The sequence below is a fragment of the Phaethon lepturus genome, unplaced genomic scaffold (assembly GCF_000687285.1).
Source record: "Phaethon lepturus isolate BGI_N335 unplaced genomic scaffold, ASM68728v1 scaffold7784, whole genome shotgun sequence".
NCBI lineage: Eukaryota > Metazoa > Chordata > Aves > Phaethontiformes > Phaethontidae > Phaethon > Phaethon lepturus.
This window is the reverse complement of record NW_010533917.1, coordinates 41,676-58,583: the sequence shown is the minus strand read 5'-3', so window position 1 is coordinate 58,583 and position 16,908 is coordinate 41,676. Positions and strand designations below refer to the sequence as shown.

Sequence of the window (16,908 nt, the reverse complement as noted above, 5' to 3'; positions counted from 1 at the left end):
AAGAGGAAGTTGTTATGCAGCTTTCTCTCTCTAGAAAGAACTAGAGTACTGTCAAAATATGACTGAGAACTTTTTGTATTCTGTAGTTCATTTCACTCGCTAGGATATGTCTACTTTACTTAGGTTTCATGAAGGAACTCCGTCTCTTTAATTTGTTATCTGTTCAACCACCTACTACTGCTGGGCAAATTGGAAGAACAAAACTCAGTGTTATCTGATATTTGGGTCCTGTGGCTTCTGTTTATCTTCAGTATTTCTTTTTCCTCTGGTGAAATGTTTAGTTTGGTACTTTGTATTACTATAGTAACAGGAATATATACAGGATGTGTAGGGTAGCCAAGTGAATGTTACAGTTGGAATCTTACGCATTTGTAATTTCTTTTTAACTGCAATCTTAACGTTATTTGAACATTTTTGTGCTCCATTTATTTTTTTTAAGATGAGAAGAAAGGAAAAACTGCCTGTCTTTTAATAATGTTAACACTTAAATGGTCCCACTTGGACTTTGAAGTTCATTTTTCAACTTAAACTCCAAACCAAAAAATGTCCTTCCAAGGGTCTGGGCACTCTTGATATAGAAAGAAATAAGGCGTTACAAACAAAAATTGAGCATAGTAGCTGTATAATTGCAAATCTTGTTTTTTTTCTTTTTGTCTAGGCCTAATGGGGTAAGGGCTTCAAGGAATCTGCTGAGGGCTTGAGAGCACTATTGCCATTTCTCAGCATTTTTAAAATAAGCTTTTTGTTTTACAGAATTCTTCATTATGAATGTTCTTATATCAGAAAGGGTTTTTTTTAAATGGCATTTTTCTGTATGCTTTTGTTTTATTTCTAACCTTTTCCCTAGACTTTTACCCTTGGTGACTCTCCTTGTGGAGACAGACTGTTTGGCTAGGTGAACCTTTAGTCTGAGTAGCCTAGCGTTTTGGATCTTTTACTGGTGCCTGGATTGTAGTGATAAAAGCTGTGACAAATATACTTTTTTCTTTTTGCAGGTTATTTTAAAGAAAAGCAGAGGCTAGAAAACAGACCACTGGAATTTCAAAGCATGTTTTTCTGTGTTTTCTTACTAACGGGAGATCCTGTGAGCCAGCTTCTGCACTTCTGGAAGTATTTAGTTTTATTGATATCTATCTCCTGACTCTGAGTATCTTGCTGTGTCTTCAGAAAAAAAATTAAGAATCTTACAATGTGTATTTTCATATACTTCATGCATAATTTAAAAATGTGTGTCACTTGTCACTTAAGACTTCTGATGTACCTCATTTCTTCCATAATAATGGAGGAATGCCTATACTATAGTCACTCTTCAAGTATGCTGTGTCATTTATTATTAGAAGTGTGAAACTTTTAAAGCAGAACAGTAATAAAAATGCAGGTTTCACTAAATCCATTCTAGATTATGCAGTTCAAAGCAGATTTACTAGCTAAACAAAATCTTGGCTTTCAAAACAATCGCTGTAGAAAATAGTGTATTAAATATCTTGGCTTCAATTTATTTATAAATGTAATATTTTTTTAAATGACTTTGAAAAGTAGGCTAAAACTCTGTTCTGGGGAAAGAATTCATATTTTGTATTTCTAAATCATGCTCTGAACTGTTAAGCTGGCCTATTGTTTGATGTGGTATATGAGACAAGTTGGTGGTCTGTAATTCAGTTGGTGTGGACAGATGCACATTACGGAAAAGAAAAGATCTGGCACAGCTTATATTTTTGAAGTTAGATCCTGTACAAATGGTGAAGATAAGTTGGCATGAGTGCCAAGCTACTTCCCGCCCCCCCCCGCCCCGTTTTGAGTGTCATCCTAACTTGTCAGAAGTCTAGAAATGTACACTATATAAAATTTTAATTTAAGATCATATTCTATTCCTAATCTGATATTCTTAAACAGTTGCCAAACACTTTGCTTAATAAATCTTTTAATATAGTTGAATCTCACAGTTTGAGCTGATAATACGGTTTTGTGGAATAGGTGGTAGCTGATCCTTCACATGCACATTGAGCTATTCTTAAAATAAAGACTTTTAAAAAACATTGTTGATTGAGTAGTCTAATTTTGTTTAACATGTTGTTGAGTATATTCTAGAAACCAGCAAAAAAGAATTGCATTTTGTAAATATTTTTGTTATCTAAGGAAACTGGAGCAATGCTAGAACTTCACATTTCATTTCATGTCCATGTACTTTTAAAAATCCTATACAACCTGTGAAAAGTCATCCTTTTTCAGTATGCAGAAAGAAAGGATGAGTCTTCTGCTTTACTTAACTCGTAGGGCTTAGTTCAGTCTGCTTCTTGTAGGGTTGACTAGATTCCTGATTCTGCATTTTCTACTCTTACTCCATTGGAATCCACAAAGAAAGCCGAGAACATACATCTGTAGAGGATATTTGGACTTAATAATCTGAAGTGCGTTATCAGGAATAAGGGAGATCTGACGAGGAATTTATATTTTTCTTTGTAATTACTGTCCGTGACTTAAGAATTTTATTGCAACAGTAGATTTTCCTTTGTTAAAAATGGTTTCTCTTAATTTTTCTTTGTCTTGTATAACCACATACCTTTCCTCATTGTGCAGTTGTTTGAGTGCTGTAGCTTCTTTTGGCAGTTGTTTTGCTGTCCGCTTTAACTTTTTCTTTTTTGATTTGCCTAGGAGCAAGATCCACTCTGAGCTTAGTGGAATGTTCTCATTCCCATGCAGTGGATGATCAGCTACCATTGGGCAAGGGAGGCAAGGAAGGGTTAAAGCCAGACACTAGTGTACTTTTTAAATATTGTATACAGTGTTTATGGCCAGTATTCATGGCTAAGATGGTGCCTTTTTTTTGTAGGAGAGGGACTTTTTTCTATAAGCCCTGAGAATTCGGAGTCACAACTACAACTTTTCATTTCCTCAGGAAAGCAGGATAGGCAGCCTAAAAAGTTAAAAGCACACTAAGACATTATCCATTTTTTTTCCATTCTCTTTCTTTTTGCAGCTTTCTCAGTGTTGTTCTGTTTCACGTCCTACCCTGCCCTTTCACTGTGACCAGCAATGAAAGAGAGAAAAGTCAAAATGAAGAAATAGAAGAATTTGGCAAAAGTACTTCTGGTGGCCCTAGTCTTGGTTTTCAGCTTTTCATGTAGCTAATGTTAGTCCCTGTGCCAGTGAGTGGCATCACAAGTGATTAAGGCACAAAAGAAGAGGAGAAATATTTATTGATAAGCAGGTGACTATGAGGGAAGAGAGTGTTTTCCCTTGTGGGGTGGTGCTGCTGCTGTTTTTGTTTCATCTCGTGTATAGAGTGACTGATGAAGGAGGATCTGCTGCTTGCCAACCTGAGTTTGACTCTCCTGAGGAGTATGCACTCTTTTAGCTCCCATGGTCACATCGTTTTGCTTGCAAGATAGGCAAAGAGAGAAAATAACGGTGAAAGCTTTAAAACCAGATTCATGCATACTTTTGTTTTAATTTGTAGGGCATGTAAGTTTAATGTTATCTGGGTGGTATAAATCACCTGATTATTAGGTTTAAAACTATTTAAAAAAAAAAGTGTGAATATTAATGGTATATCAGTGAAGGTTAGTGACTCCTAATGGAGTCAACAGGAATATGTGAACTTGTATACTTTTGTGGGTCGGGGCCCAAATAATAGCTGTTCTATTTGAATCTAAGGTTATGTTGCATCATTAAGTCTGCTGTTTTGATTCAGGAAATCAACACAGGTGCTAGAGAGGACATTTGTGCCTTGGAGTTTCATTGTGCTTGCATGTGGGGGAGTGCACCTTTTCTAAAAAAGAATCCTAAGTTGCATAATACAAATAGTAAATATGCTCTGGCTATAGTGGTACAGTAAAGGAAAAAAAATCAGAAATATGTATGCTGTAATAAGAAAATTCTTTTTCTAGCCATAAGGTGGGGATAGAGCAAAAACTGTCTTTTTCTTCCCTGCAGTAACTTCCCGTTAGAGAAAATAGTCTGTTTATTCCTGCTAAAAATATGCTATAGGTTGTGACACTTCCATATATTTTTTTTTGAAGACTACCAAGCCTGCATTGCTTGGTAGGTGCAATGTAGGGCAATTAATGTTTTAAAGAAATTCACATCAAAAAAGAGTGTTCTCCTGATCCATGCTGAGACAGTAAAAGTCAGATATGTAAGACTTTGATGGATCTTGAAGATTTGTCTTTCTTCAAAGCTCAGTGTTTGAGCATCAGATAGTTTTTTTTTTTTAGTATAGGTCTATAGTTATTTGTACAACACACCAGTTTCTAAAAACGAGGCTATGTTCTATGGGCAGCTTTATGCAGGAGGTTTTTGTACAGGACGTTGCTCATTAGCAGCCTTAACTACAAAACATATAGCTCGTATGGGTTAAACTGCTGACTCGACATTCTGTTAGTCTTTTATCAGCTTAGAACAACTAATGATAGGGCATTGTAACTCCTAAATACATAGGGTTTTGAGGTGACTTATGATTATGAGTGTATATTTAGAAGGTGTGACTTATATTTCAAATAAAAGTGCTGATTACAGTAAAACAAAATTCCTTTTTCCAGAGCTGTAAACTATGTGTCAAATTCAAGTTCTTCAGACTGTTTCAAAGCGCTGTGTGTAATTGTTTTCCAGTTCAATATACTATATATATGTATTGGAATATAAATTCCTTAAGATGTTTTAATGGTACTGTACTTGTAGCTGTTGTGGTAGCCTACTTGGATATGATAAAAGAGCATAATAGAACAAATTTCTTACATCTTTGAGTAGTTTCAGTTCTAGGGTGAGAAGATGCTGACAGCATTTTTGTTGTGCTAAATACAGGATTGCAACTTCTTGAGGAAGTTGAAGAGCCTTCCCACCTGACAGCTCCTGGTTCTGTGGACGTAGTCAGTTGGAATTCATTCATTTACCGTTTGGTGAACGATGTTGGGGGTATGTCAGTTTCTTTGCAGTCCACATTCATCAAATTCACACGGGCTTTGGTACATAATATCCTCCTGTGGGCTGGGTTATTAATGTTAGCCTGACCAAACTGCTGAAAGATCTTTTCAGGTCATTTGATACCTGTAAGATCAAGTTTCTTACTGAGAAGGTCACTTTCCTGGGGGGATGATTTCAGTGCGTGGAGAACTTGGTAGAGCATAGAAAAATGCCTAAACAGCCCAAAAATTACTTCTGGTTTACAAAAGAAATGTAGACACAGCCTTACTACTGGGTAATAATGTGATTGCAGCAGTTAAATAAAACTAAGAGCACTTGTACAGGAAAGGCTTACTCTAAACCTCCTAGCACTAGGTTAGGCTCTACAGAAACAGAGACTCCTATTTTGTTTCCTAAGTGTGTAGAAATCACAAAAAGATAGTTTGGCAACTGAACAGATCCTGAATCAAAAATTATAAAGGGGAAACACAAATAAATGTAATAAGGAATAGGATTGGATTAGCTGGAAATTCTAATCCCTTATATCAGGTTTAAATTGGTCTAATTGTATTTGTGCTAACCTCTAAAATTTGACAGTCTAATGTGAATTTTTTCATTTGTTTAACTTCAGCAGGTAAGTATGCACACAGATTGGCTTATATAACTGAAATCAGTTTTAATGGGATTTGTTTTATAAATAGTTTTATAAATAAACCAGATAAAGGAAAATGTTTATGTAACATGTTTTTAAAACAGTTTTTAAAATTCTATTGCATAACTGAAATTTTAGCACAAGCAAGCCTCTAGTCCTAGCTGTTGGAGGGTACTCACAAGGTAAAAGCTAAACTTAACGTATTGATGGTGGGTTACATGCAAACATGTTTAAATTCTTTAGTTGGTTTTCAGTCTTCAGGGAAAACTATGTGTGTACAATGCTGTTTCCAAAATTGGTCAGCTGTTTAAATATTACTGATTTCTGAAGGTTGGTTAGCAATTAAAAATGAGTCAAAGAGAGACACTAATTTTAAAAAAACAAGGGGGGAGCAGTAAGGAAAAGGGAAGAGTAAGCGCATGGCATAGTAAATGATCATCTGGCCAACCTTAATTGTGTTTCTGTAGTTCCACAATTTGTTTTTCATGTTGAAGTTTAATTGGGGGTTCCCGCACTTTCCAAATTTAAAGGATTGGGTATGGGGGAGGAGGGCAGTAGTTTTCAGTAACAATACTCTGCTAAAACTTTTTCCAATAAAGTTAGTGCTGTGTCTGTTCAACCTTAACTTCAGCTTAACTAAGGTTTTCTGGGATATGGGATATCTTCCTTAAATTGTCATCAGAGTTCCACATAGTAATTAATTTTGACGGTACTTTTCCTGTTGCCTACTCTGGAAGTTTTTTCTACAAATTCATATGAGTAAACCTTGAAAATTCAGGCCAGAAGCGGATGAAAAGGTCATCTTGCTTAGTCTAAGAGCTTTACAGGAACCTTTTCCATAATTACTAAAATCTTGCAAAATACATAACAGTATATGTAAATTAACTTACCTGCTTTTAAGTTTTGTTTTCCTTATTGTTTCCTTTTCCTTTTCTGGATAAGGCTGGAGAGCATCGCAAAGTTTTATTTTAGGGCAGCAACATTTAAAAATCTGCTACTGCTAAAAGAATGGAGTAACTATCAGTTTTCTTTGAAGGCACATTCTTTATGTGAATCTGGACAATAATGCATTTTTCATTTAAATGTTTAAATGACCAGCGGGTTGTTCACCTGTAGATGTTTGTCATAGATTAATAAGTGTGTGTGTGTGTATATATATATGTATGTGGCTGCAGAATGAAGAATGAGAATCCCTCTTCACAACTACTCGTGTGGGTTTTTTGGGTTGGTTTATGGGGCTTTTTGGGGGGTTGGTGGTAGTGGTGTTAGTTTTTTAGTGGAAAGAAGGGAAAGTTACCAAAGATGGTTAACTTCATGAATAGGCACTGTAGTTAGTACAAGAATCCTTCAGCAGTCTGTTGGCTTTGAAATGTATACTGAGTTCAAGAGAATTTAAGGAAAAAGCTTCAAAGGAGCCATCAACAGCTAGGTGAAGCTTTCTTTTCCTCTCTTTGACTGAAGTTTATAGAATGTGAAGGAGAGAAGGAACAGTTGGCTAAGAATGGTTCCAAATAGGAAAAAAAACAGTCTAGCCCCATCGCTGGTATTATTTCAGATTTATACAATGACTTGCAGACAAATGATCTGAAATTAGTTTGAATCCACTGTCTCAGAAGATACCTGTGCAGAAGAAAGCTTCCACCTCACAGTCAAGGCAGAATATGACACTTCCCCTGGTCTCAGCTGTTGTGGCTCTGTGGCGTGCGCTCTCCTGCTAGCCGCGGGTTGGTGAAGTAAGGATCAGCTTTGAGCAAATAGCCAGGTCTTGGGAGACACACTGCTGTGTTCATAACAACCTGGAATGTCTTTGGACATCAGTACTGGAATAGCCTTGGTGTCTTTCTACATGATTCTACAGCAGATTTGCCCTGGAGAATTTTCTAGCTTTTTTTAACCTTTGCTGTAGGTTTTTCTGTGCTTTTATGGACATTAATATCGAATATTTTAATTAATTTGCTTTAGGTTATCCTAAATTGTGAGTACAATTCAAATATTCCATGTTCCCCAAAAACATTAGTCTTCAGGGAGAAGCCAAGTGTAGGAGCTAGTAGCCCTTACACAAGATTCCTGAAATATCATTGCTTACTTTTCCCTGTTCACTTTAATATTTGTGCATATATGTTGCATAAACACAAACATTGTGAGGTTGTGAAAGTAGGACCTAGGGTTTAATGATACTTATTGACTGCAATTTTTGAAGTTAAGTCTCAACGAGGTGTGGAATAACTTACTGGCTTGAGGTGGTGTTAATTGTACTATAATGTTGTACCTACAAACACAAAGAAATTTTATTGTTAATGTTATTGTTCACGCTACCATGTCTTATGTTGAACTTTTCTTATTTGCTAAACAGCTAGCTGGCAGTGCAGCTATAACCAAGAGTTGGAAGAATAGGCAATATTAAAAACACAGGATGAGTGCAAGCACAGCAGTTTTACTTTGGCATATTATTTCCACAAACCTAGCATCTTTTGCAAGGTTTTCCTGGAAATAAAAAGAAAACACCTTTCCAAATCATCTTTACTTGGGTAGAATGGATGCTTAATTACACTGAACTTCTCCAAAACAAACGTTCATGTATTGACCTGAATTGTACCTTGGATATTTCTGCTAACATGTTTTTTTCCTACTTCTTGCTTGCCCACTTTCACTCACAAGGGAAGACGATGGGATAAGCTGGATACTCCTTTCTTCTAAGGAAAACTCTTCTAATGGCTGTTTTTTTGTGAAGTTCCCGCTGAAGCAGAAGTCCATGTATCTCTAAAATGATGTCTTAGGAATTTTGGGATTTACCAATAAGGGTATTTTGTCTCTACTAACTGTAGTTTAAAATATCTGTTCTGATGAGTGAAGACCTTCTCTGCATGTACTGGATTTTGTCTATACAACTTTTAAGAAATTTAGATATTTTTTTACAGTTCAGAACTCTAGGTATTTTCTAATGTATCAAACTCCAGATGAAACTTAAACTACCTGGGGCTATGTTTTATTCTCTGAAGAACCCATCAATTTAAAATATCAGGCTGCTCTCCAGTTGAGAATGGAGACAATTTTTGTTAGATTATTTTAAGTTTTTGTTCAGGTTTTGGGGTTTTTTGCTTGTTTTGTTTTGTTTGGGTTTTTAGTAACTACAGGGGCTAATAGATATTCTAAAGTTTTTTTGCTAAATATTTGATATCATATTCCTTTATTCAAGCATGAAAATCCAATTATGACTCATCTCCCAGCGAAGTCTTCCAGTTTCCATAACATTCCTCATATTCTTAATTTTGAAGACTAAGCAAAGTTTCTTCCCAGTATTTTCTGTTCCTCTTTTTCCACCCCCTAACTTCAACACTAAAGAAAAGAAAGAGAAGGAGAGAGGTGGATGGTTGCAGTGTTGCAGAACATTTACACTGAACCTGAGCAGTAATACCGACAGGTACCAGGCTTTAAATAGTGAAAAGAGTAGTTGAAGCAAGTGCTCCATGTTCCTTAACAAACTTAGATGGTCCTTTGGGAAGACAATTCACAAGATGAACCTTTGTTAGCAATGCTGTTGTTTTTGCTTAAAAATTGTGGAAATGGTTGTGTCCCATCCCCCTTCCCCCCCCCCAAGCTTTTTTTTTCTCCTTATTAGCAAAAAAGAAGCAAGCATCAGCTCCGATGTAAACATGAAGACAGACAATTTAATTTCTACTTTATTGTGTTAATTATTGATTGAAAAACATTTTGTTTCATTTTCTTTATGTATTCCTCAGAGAAAAAATAATATTCTTTTGAGAAAACTTCTAAATTAAAATAAAAATTAAAAGCTGAATGTTTAAAGCGGTAAAAAAAACAGGATTTGTACTAATATGTTTGTTAACTTCATGTAAATTATTTATTGCATGAACAAGCAAAGTATTCCTAACAGTAAAGAAACATTTTTGAACTACCAACTTTTTTTGAGTTTTCTCTTGCAAATTCCAGGTAAAATTGTAATGTTTGTTAAAAAGCTTGTGTATAATATTTATAGAGCTTAGTAAGTTTTACTCTTGTCTGCATCCCTCTTGAAAAGAAATGTGGACCGTGTTTGAGACATAATTTGTGTAACAAAATATCTTTATTTCTGAGTTAATTTAATTTTTACGTGCCTCTGTTACAGAGGAAGTATACTTTTAATAAAAGTCATGTGTTTAGAGCAGTAATTTTTGCATTCAACATAAATTATTTTTATGTTGTTACTGTTTGATGTGAAGTCTACGTTTTCTGTAAGTAAACTTCTTAGCAGTTACAGCACGGATCTCATCTTACTATATCAGTACCACTGTGTTACTAAGTGCTATATTGGAAATAAATCTTTAGAGGTTAATATCAAATTTTGAGAAAAACTATGACTGTACTTTTAATACAAGATGCAGTCACAATTCTTTTTTACTTAGGCTTCTTGTACTATCTTTGGAAACCCAGAAAAAAATAAATTTCGGTGTTTGCTTGTAGTCTCCCATTTAAATAGGGTCTAGCACCACATGAAACACTTTCCTGACCTTTAGCAATGTCAGAACATGAAACAGAGGAGGAGGATATCCTATGGTGTATAGTACATTAAGGGGATTACCTCATCAGCATAAAAGGTCCATAACTAATCTACACCAGAGACATGTGAGCTGTTGGAGGAGGACATTCTTGAGGATATAAAGAAACACATCAAAATGTTTTCTCTGAGAGTTGTTCAGCACTTAAGTGGAGCAGCCGGCATGGGAATGTTTCTGAATTGCAGTGTCAAATTTGTTCTCTGTTTCCAGTGCCTTTTATTCATCATACCCACACCCCAAATTTCAAGGCTCAGATGGGTTTGATAAAAGACAATCAAATTCTGCTTCTTATGGAAAATTAAACTGGGAGGGAAGTTGTTCCTGGTCTTTTCCTTACAGTAAGAAGCAAGGTTCTCCCTACCTCGTTAACTGTGGAGATCTAATAACAAAAATGTTGCAGGAGGAAACTGATTAAGAGGGAAAGCAATTTTTTTTTTTAAACTTCCTAAACCAGTTTAAAACTGTACCTTTACAGTTTAATGTATTTGTTCTCCAGCCTTGCTTGAGTTTGTATGAAGCCACTAGAGAAACTAATTATGAATATTCAAGCCCTAGCGCTAGGCAAATAAGATGCAGTTCTACCCACCCATCACACACAACCCTGTAAGTGCTGCTATGATAGACTTGCTGTAACTTAGAGCATTTTCATTATCTTAATATGTGTTTTTCTATGTATAATCTTTTTTCTAACATAATGCTTCATGATAGATTTGAAAAATTGACAGAGAACTGTAAATACAGTTTTCCAGAAATGAAGAGCTCATGTAAATGAGTCAACTCAAAGTTTTTTTAGCTATGCTTATATCTTGCAGAGAACATGGTTTTTAAATTTTTGGTTTTGAAAACCCTGTTGCAGTTTTATGTATGAATCCTTGTTTGAAAGTATTCCTTATTATTAAGAGAAACAAAGAATCCAACACTGAATCTATGGAGACTTGCCAAAAATTGTTTTAATTATCCTTATTCGGTCACAGTAATCTATTATTCAAACATGTGCTAGAGTTGTTGGCTCATATACATTGAGTCGAAGAGCAAGATAACAGAGGAAGGCATCCTCAGCAATTAAAAAAAAAAAAAGCATTCTTATCTTGTTACCATAGTTTTCAGTTTTGGGTATCTTTTTCTGCTTCTCTGATAAGAAATTAGATTTTGTTACCTTATGAGACTGTCTCGTGCTGATTGATCAAATTTTGTAGTATCTCTGAAATTCTTATTATTAACCATCCATTTAAATTATGTTTTCTTGCAGCTGCGGTACTCAAACATTTTTGAGCAGATAATTCTCAAAATTTTCCTTCTTTACCATAAATTGCTGATGTTTCTTCATGTATTCACCATTCAGAATTGTTTGTTGAATATTCTTAGTGAGTCTTGGTTTTTAGCTCACTGATCAGCCGTCTGTTTTTGCTGATTGCTGCTTGAAAGGCAACAGTCTGTAATCAGCCAGTTAGTTTGCATGTTATGTTTCTTTGTCCTGATTGAACATATGTAATAATTCTTAGCTGGAAGCTTGCAGAAGACAGATGTAAACATGCCTTTCGGTAAACACTTTCTGAAGTGTGCTTAAATTGCTTAAATCCATATTCCTGATGATAAACTTAATTTCATTAACTTGGGAAAAGCTAAGCTGAAATATTTCTCTATATCTCTCTCTCTTTTGGAAAGTCTGAATTAAAACTTATGGAAAATATTTCACAGTAGTTGCTTGGTTCTAGCTGCAGAACTATACAAATGTAACAAATAATACTGCTTTACTGAAGCTCAATTTTATTTTATTTTTTTGTTGTTGGAATGAAATATCGTATTTATACAGGACTTAAGCAGTAGATGAAAGGTTTGACCAAGTGCATTGGGGAAAACCTTTCCCCTTAGGAAAAGTCCAGAAAGAACAGATGGAATCTCCAATATAAGTGGTTAATATAAGAACTGAAGCCCTTAGATCTGAAAGGAAGCCAACTACTAAAAATTTGCAGACAATAACTTCTTTATGTACTATGCCCTCAGTTACGATTTAGACAGGCAAGCTACTTTCTCTGTTTATGTGTCATCTGTTCTGCAGTAGGATCCAAATCTTAGTTCAACTGAGGTAAATAACAGAAGCTATTAACATTTAAGAGATCAGTATTTAAAAATGTAGAACTGTGTATCTTGTCTCCAGTAACGAGCCATGCTTGTCACTGCCTTTGAGCAACAGATTTTCTTACAGGCTCAGCTGACTGGGCATTGCAGTCGCTGAAGGGAAATTATCAACTGGCTGAGATAAAGAACTTTTTAGGTAATCTTTTTGTAATGCACATAATTTTTACTTTTTAGGATTGTTAACATTTTTGTTTGTTTGTTGGTATGTACATTCTGGGCCAAATTTTCCCCATTTAGTCTGGTATAAATCCAAAGTCATATGAAGTGATCTATGCTGCTGAAAATGGGAGCAAGATTTTGCCCCAATAGGTTTGGCTACTGCATCTTGCTCTGAAGCACAGTGTCCAGACTGCATTTAATTTTTCTGTGATACTTGATGTTAACGAAGTAACAAGCATCTGTACTACTGCTAAATTGAGGGCTTTGAATGCTAGGCTTACATACTAGCAGATATTTTTGGCAAGTATGTACCTTTACCGCAAAGTTGTTGCTATTATGGGATTGTTTTAGTCATATGCTGAAACTCATTTTCTTAAATGCACTTTTAATTCTTTCTTTGTTTTGTTTTTATTGTTTGCATAAGAACACCACATGCTAATTCACCACATGATGTGTATGCGCAGTCCAAATATCACAAAGTCAGTTCCAAAGTCCAGACATTTACCAGTCTCCCTCTCATAAAGCATATAATGGCAAAATCCTTATTCCAAATTCAAATCAACCAGAACTTTGGAGTATCTTCAGAGTAAAATACTTTTCAGAACAGCTGCAGGAATCTTGATATATAACCCACAGTGGGGTGGACATAACCCTCTAATATTGAAAATATACTACATAATTTACACATGATGACAGGATAAACGTTTTTATAAGAATTTCTTCAAAAGAAAAAGGAGTAAGAAAACAACTAAAAATAAATAGAAACACTTTCCTGTTCTTCTAAGCCCACATCGGGTACAGCTATGATGGCAGCCAACACCTTTTTGGCACAGAGCCCTGCCAGTTGCTTCATCCCAAATTCAGAGACACAAAACTCAACTCCTCTTCTGGAACTTTTCCAACCGTTTTGGGAGTTTGCCTTCCTGAAAGAGGCTGGGGGAGGGAGAACATATAATCCTTTTTCTCTTGCTTCCTGCTTGTTAATAAATTGAAAATGACATAGTCTACAAACATACACTTGGGTCCCCTCTTATTTTGCTGGATTCCTCAAAAAACATAAATCATCACAAACTTTAAGTTTTATTAAATATTTTTATACCAATTATTTTGTCCAAGATCACATGGTTCTCTTATGTAAAGCAAAATTAATGCATTTTACGTGTTCACTGTATTTTATAAGACCATATCATACGCCATATAAAATAAGCTACTGAAGTTAATGTCAAGGGAAAAAAACTTTTGGAATTTCCTAGGATTTTATATAGCCAATTTTGCAGCAGCATGCATCTACAGTTTGATAAGGGTTTGGTGCATAACCTTTTCAACCTATTTGGTCTCAGTGGGTGTTAGAATGACAATCCTTAACTCAAGAAATTTTCAAGAGCAAAATATTGAGAGAACTGTTTCTACCAAGAAACAGTGCTGAAGAGTTCTTCCAGATCATCATTTTTAAATCCATGAATCTTGCAACTTATACAGGAGAGAAAGTGAAATTCTCACACGTGTACATATATGCTAACACATGTATATATCGGTACTTTTCTACATGTATGCATAAGAAGATGTGTCTAGCCAGCCCATTGAATGTCAGTTCTGGCAAGATACAGCCTCAGATCCTGGTCCTGTGTTTTCATTCTCATAGCTGAGAACTGTAAACATCTGAACTGAAAGAAGAGCAGAAGTGGAGTTCAAATGCAGATTCTTGAGTCCCAAAGGCTCTCTGCTATACACAGCAAAATGAAAGATATTTGATCTGTTTCTCTAGTTCACTCAGGTCCTTGTCTGTCACTCCATCAACAAAAACAAATTCTGGTCATGGGGGACAACGAGATCTGTGCCATCTCATGTTTCCCACATCAGGGTGACGTATGAGCTGCTGTTGCTGTAGCTGCTCTCATCAGCTGAATGGTGGTTTGAGTCTGTTTGACATCCAGAATATGGTTCAAAACTTCCCTTACCTACCCCAGAAACATTAGGCTGGACAGTCCTCATAGTTCCCCTTTCCTTCCTCACCTTTTCAGGTAAAGCAGCAGACATTATATCTTCTCCTCTTTCAAAAAGTCTTGACCAAGTTAGTTTGTTTTTTCTAAATTTCAAACTGTGATGACTGGCCATTTATGAGGGGAAAAGTGCTATTCCATGTTATTATTTAATATTATTAAGGAAATCTGGAATGTGTCCAAGTCATCGCAAACTTAGTGGAAAGGATGACTGACTTTAACCTGACTCCCACACTTCCAACCTTTCACCTCCTGATACGAGTGAATTTTTTGAGTGCCAGAAGGTTTTACAGTCCTTTGCAGTGAGTAAAACATCTTTATTTGCCAAGATACGTTACTTTGATATGCTTTTGAATTGAATCATATTTAATGTAAGACACAGTTTAGAAGAGAGGTGAGTCCTGCTGGGATCTATTTCTCATCCTCTGAGGAATATGACTTAATGGTGCTAGCAACGGGGAAGCATGTTGCTCTCCTGAAGCTAAGAGAGGAAAACCTAATTTGGCTTCAATAAGAGGTGCTAAGCTGTCTTATGTTCAGTTACAAACAGGTGAATTTTATTTTAAGTACCCTCTATTAAATATAGTTCTATGCTGTTCTGGTTCTGTTTCATTATATATCCAGAATATCTGGAGGAATGCTATGGTTCTGTAAAGAGGAACTGACTAAAGCATTGTTTCTTCATTTCCTGTCAGACCCATTTTTACTGGGTTGTTATACAGAACACACTAAGGCGTCAGTCATATGTTAAGTTTTACATTGGTTAAATTATCTGGCATTGTATTTTCTGATTCATTTGGAGAATCTTGCTGTTAAATTTCATGTTAACACCCAGTTACCTTAATGTTTATATTAAAAAAAATGTAGTCATCTTTATTTCACTTTCCAGACACTACGGGTGCTAAGAACATTCTTGTGAGACGAAATATGAGGAGCTTGTCCTACATGTATTGAGAGACTGGGTTAAAAGGCCAGTGCCTTAGCTCCTAAAATGGAGAAGTGCCTAAGTCAGCTTTTGGATATGCTAAGTGGGATTTTCCCAAACACAGCATTTTAAAGATGGGTCTAGACTACATTTATTTAAGTAAAATATGCATGGCATATAGAAAAAAAAAGATGGAAGGATGGTCTAGACGTAGCAAAACATTACTTACAATGGAGTCAGCTATGTTATGAACTTCTTTCATCTTACTGTAAATGTGACGCAATTTACCTCTCTGCTATTTTGATTGATCTTACATTCACACTGTAGCTTGTAGCATGAAGCCAGTTTCAAAGCTTGCATGGATTCTGTCTTTATTAAAATATTTTCCTGCTCTAATTTGTTTTGGTAAGTTTAAATCTCTCTTTAAAAAGACCATTATAATACTATCAGACATCGATTTCACTGGGTTAGATTGTTCCAAAGCGAAGGGAAGGCTTTTCTGTCGACCTGAATTTCTCTCATTTGATTTCCGTTTCATCCCAGGTGGACTAGTAGGTTTGTTGATCCAGAGTTTTTCAAATTTTAACTAACAGTCCATTTGGAGTTTGGTAAATGTTCTTGTTTTTAAAGCAAATGCTCCAGAGCCACAAGATATTTGGCATTCCTTGTTGCAGTTTTTTCATTTTATGACTTTTTTCTCTATAGAGGAAGGAGTTAATTGCAAAACAAAATGTTTTGCAAAAGTGTTTTAATGAAATTAAACTTAAAAAGCATACTTTTTCAGTAAATCTTGATGGATGAAGGTTCTTTCCCTTAAGATATACAAAGGATTGGTAGCCGGACATTCTTAGTGCTTGGGCTGAGTCCTGGGTCTTGCTTTACTAAAAAATCTCAATTTTAGGGCTCTGCTAGAATTCCTGAAAGCTTTTAGTCAGAGCTGGATATTGAGATGGGTATCAAGTCAGAAGAGATTAGTTTAGCTGATAGTCCACTGTAAAGTTTCCTCTTTGTACTTTACTTAAGCTTGTATGTCTGTCTTGACTTCTGTGGGGTGCTGGAAAGTACAGGAAAGAAAGAAATATTAATTCTAAATCTGACTTGGCTTACTCAGGCAAAAGTCCCATTAGGAAACACAGTTTTTAATCATAGGTATTTAAGTGAAGCAAAATATTCCATCATCTACCACTCTTAAAGCTGTACCAAAATTGTGATATGCTATTCAATCTCTTTGGGTTTAAAAATATTAATAAAAATAATAACGTTTGACTCAACAAAAGAATTTTCTGATGTTAGACTCCGGCACTTTGTGTACTATCATAAAGATTAAGTAGATGGCTCATCATTCCCAGAGACTGCTAAACTTGTAATATGCTGAAGCTGCAAAACCTTATACCCATTTTGAGGTTTTCATGGCTACTGTAACTAAACATATTAGATATAGCTGCATTAAAAGCATTGCTGGAAGCAAGTAGAAAATGCTGTAGTGTCTTTTTCTAAAGAAGTTACATCAGCATTACTTTTCACTGGGCATATAGAAGCAATGGATTATAAAATACTGGTAAATAACTATCACTATAG

At 35.5% G+C, this 16,908-nt stretch overlaps 1 protein-coding gene across 1 annotated transcript in view; it reads left to right on the top strand.

The window, feature by feature from the left end:
* CENPW (centromere protein W) overlaps positions 1–1,022 on the top strand; it is a gene marked incomplete at its 5' end in the record, with an annotated part of 1,896 nt that extends 874 nt beyond the window's left edge. The window contains one exon of the mRNA XM_010285349.1: positions 996–1,022. Within this exon, the coding sequence (XP_010283651.1) occupies positions 996–1,022 (27 nt within the window). The remainder of the gene's footprint in view (positions 1–995) is intronic.
* Positions 1,023–16,908: the final 15,886 nt, after the last annotated feature.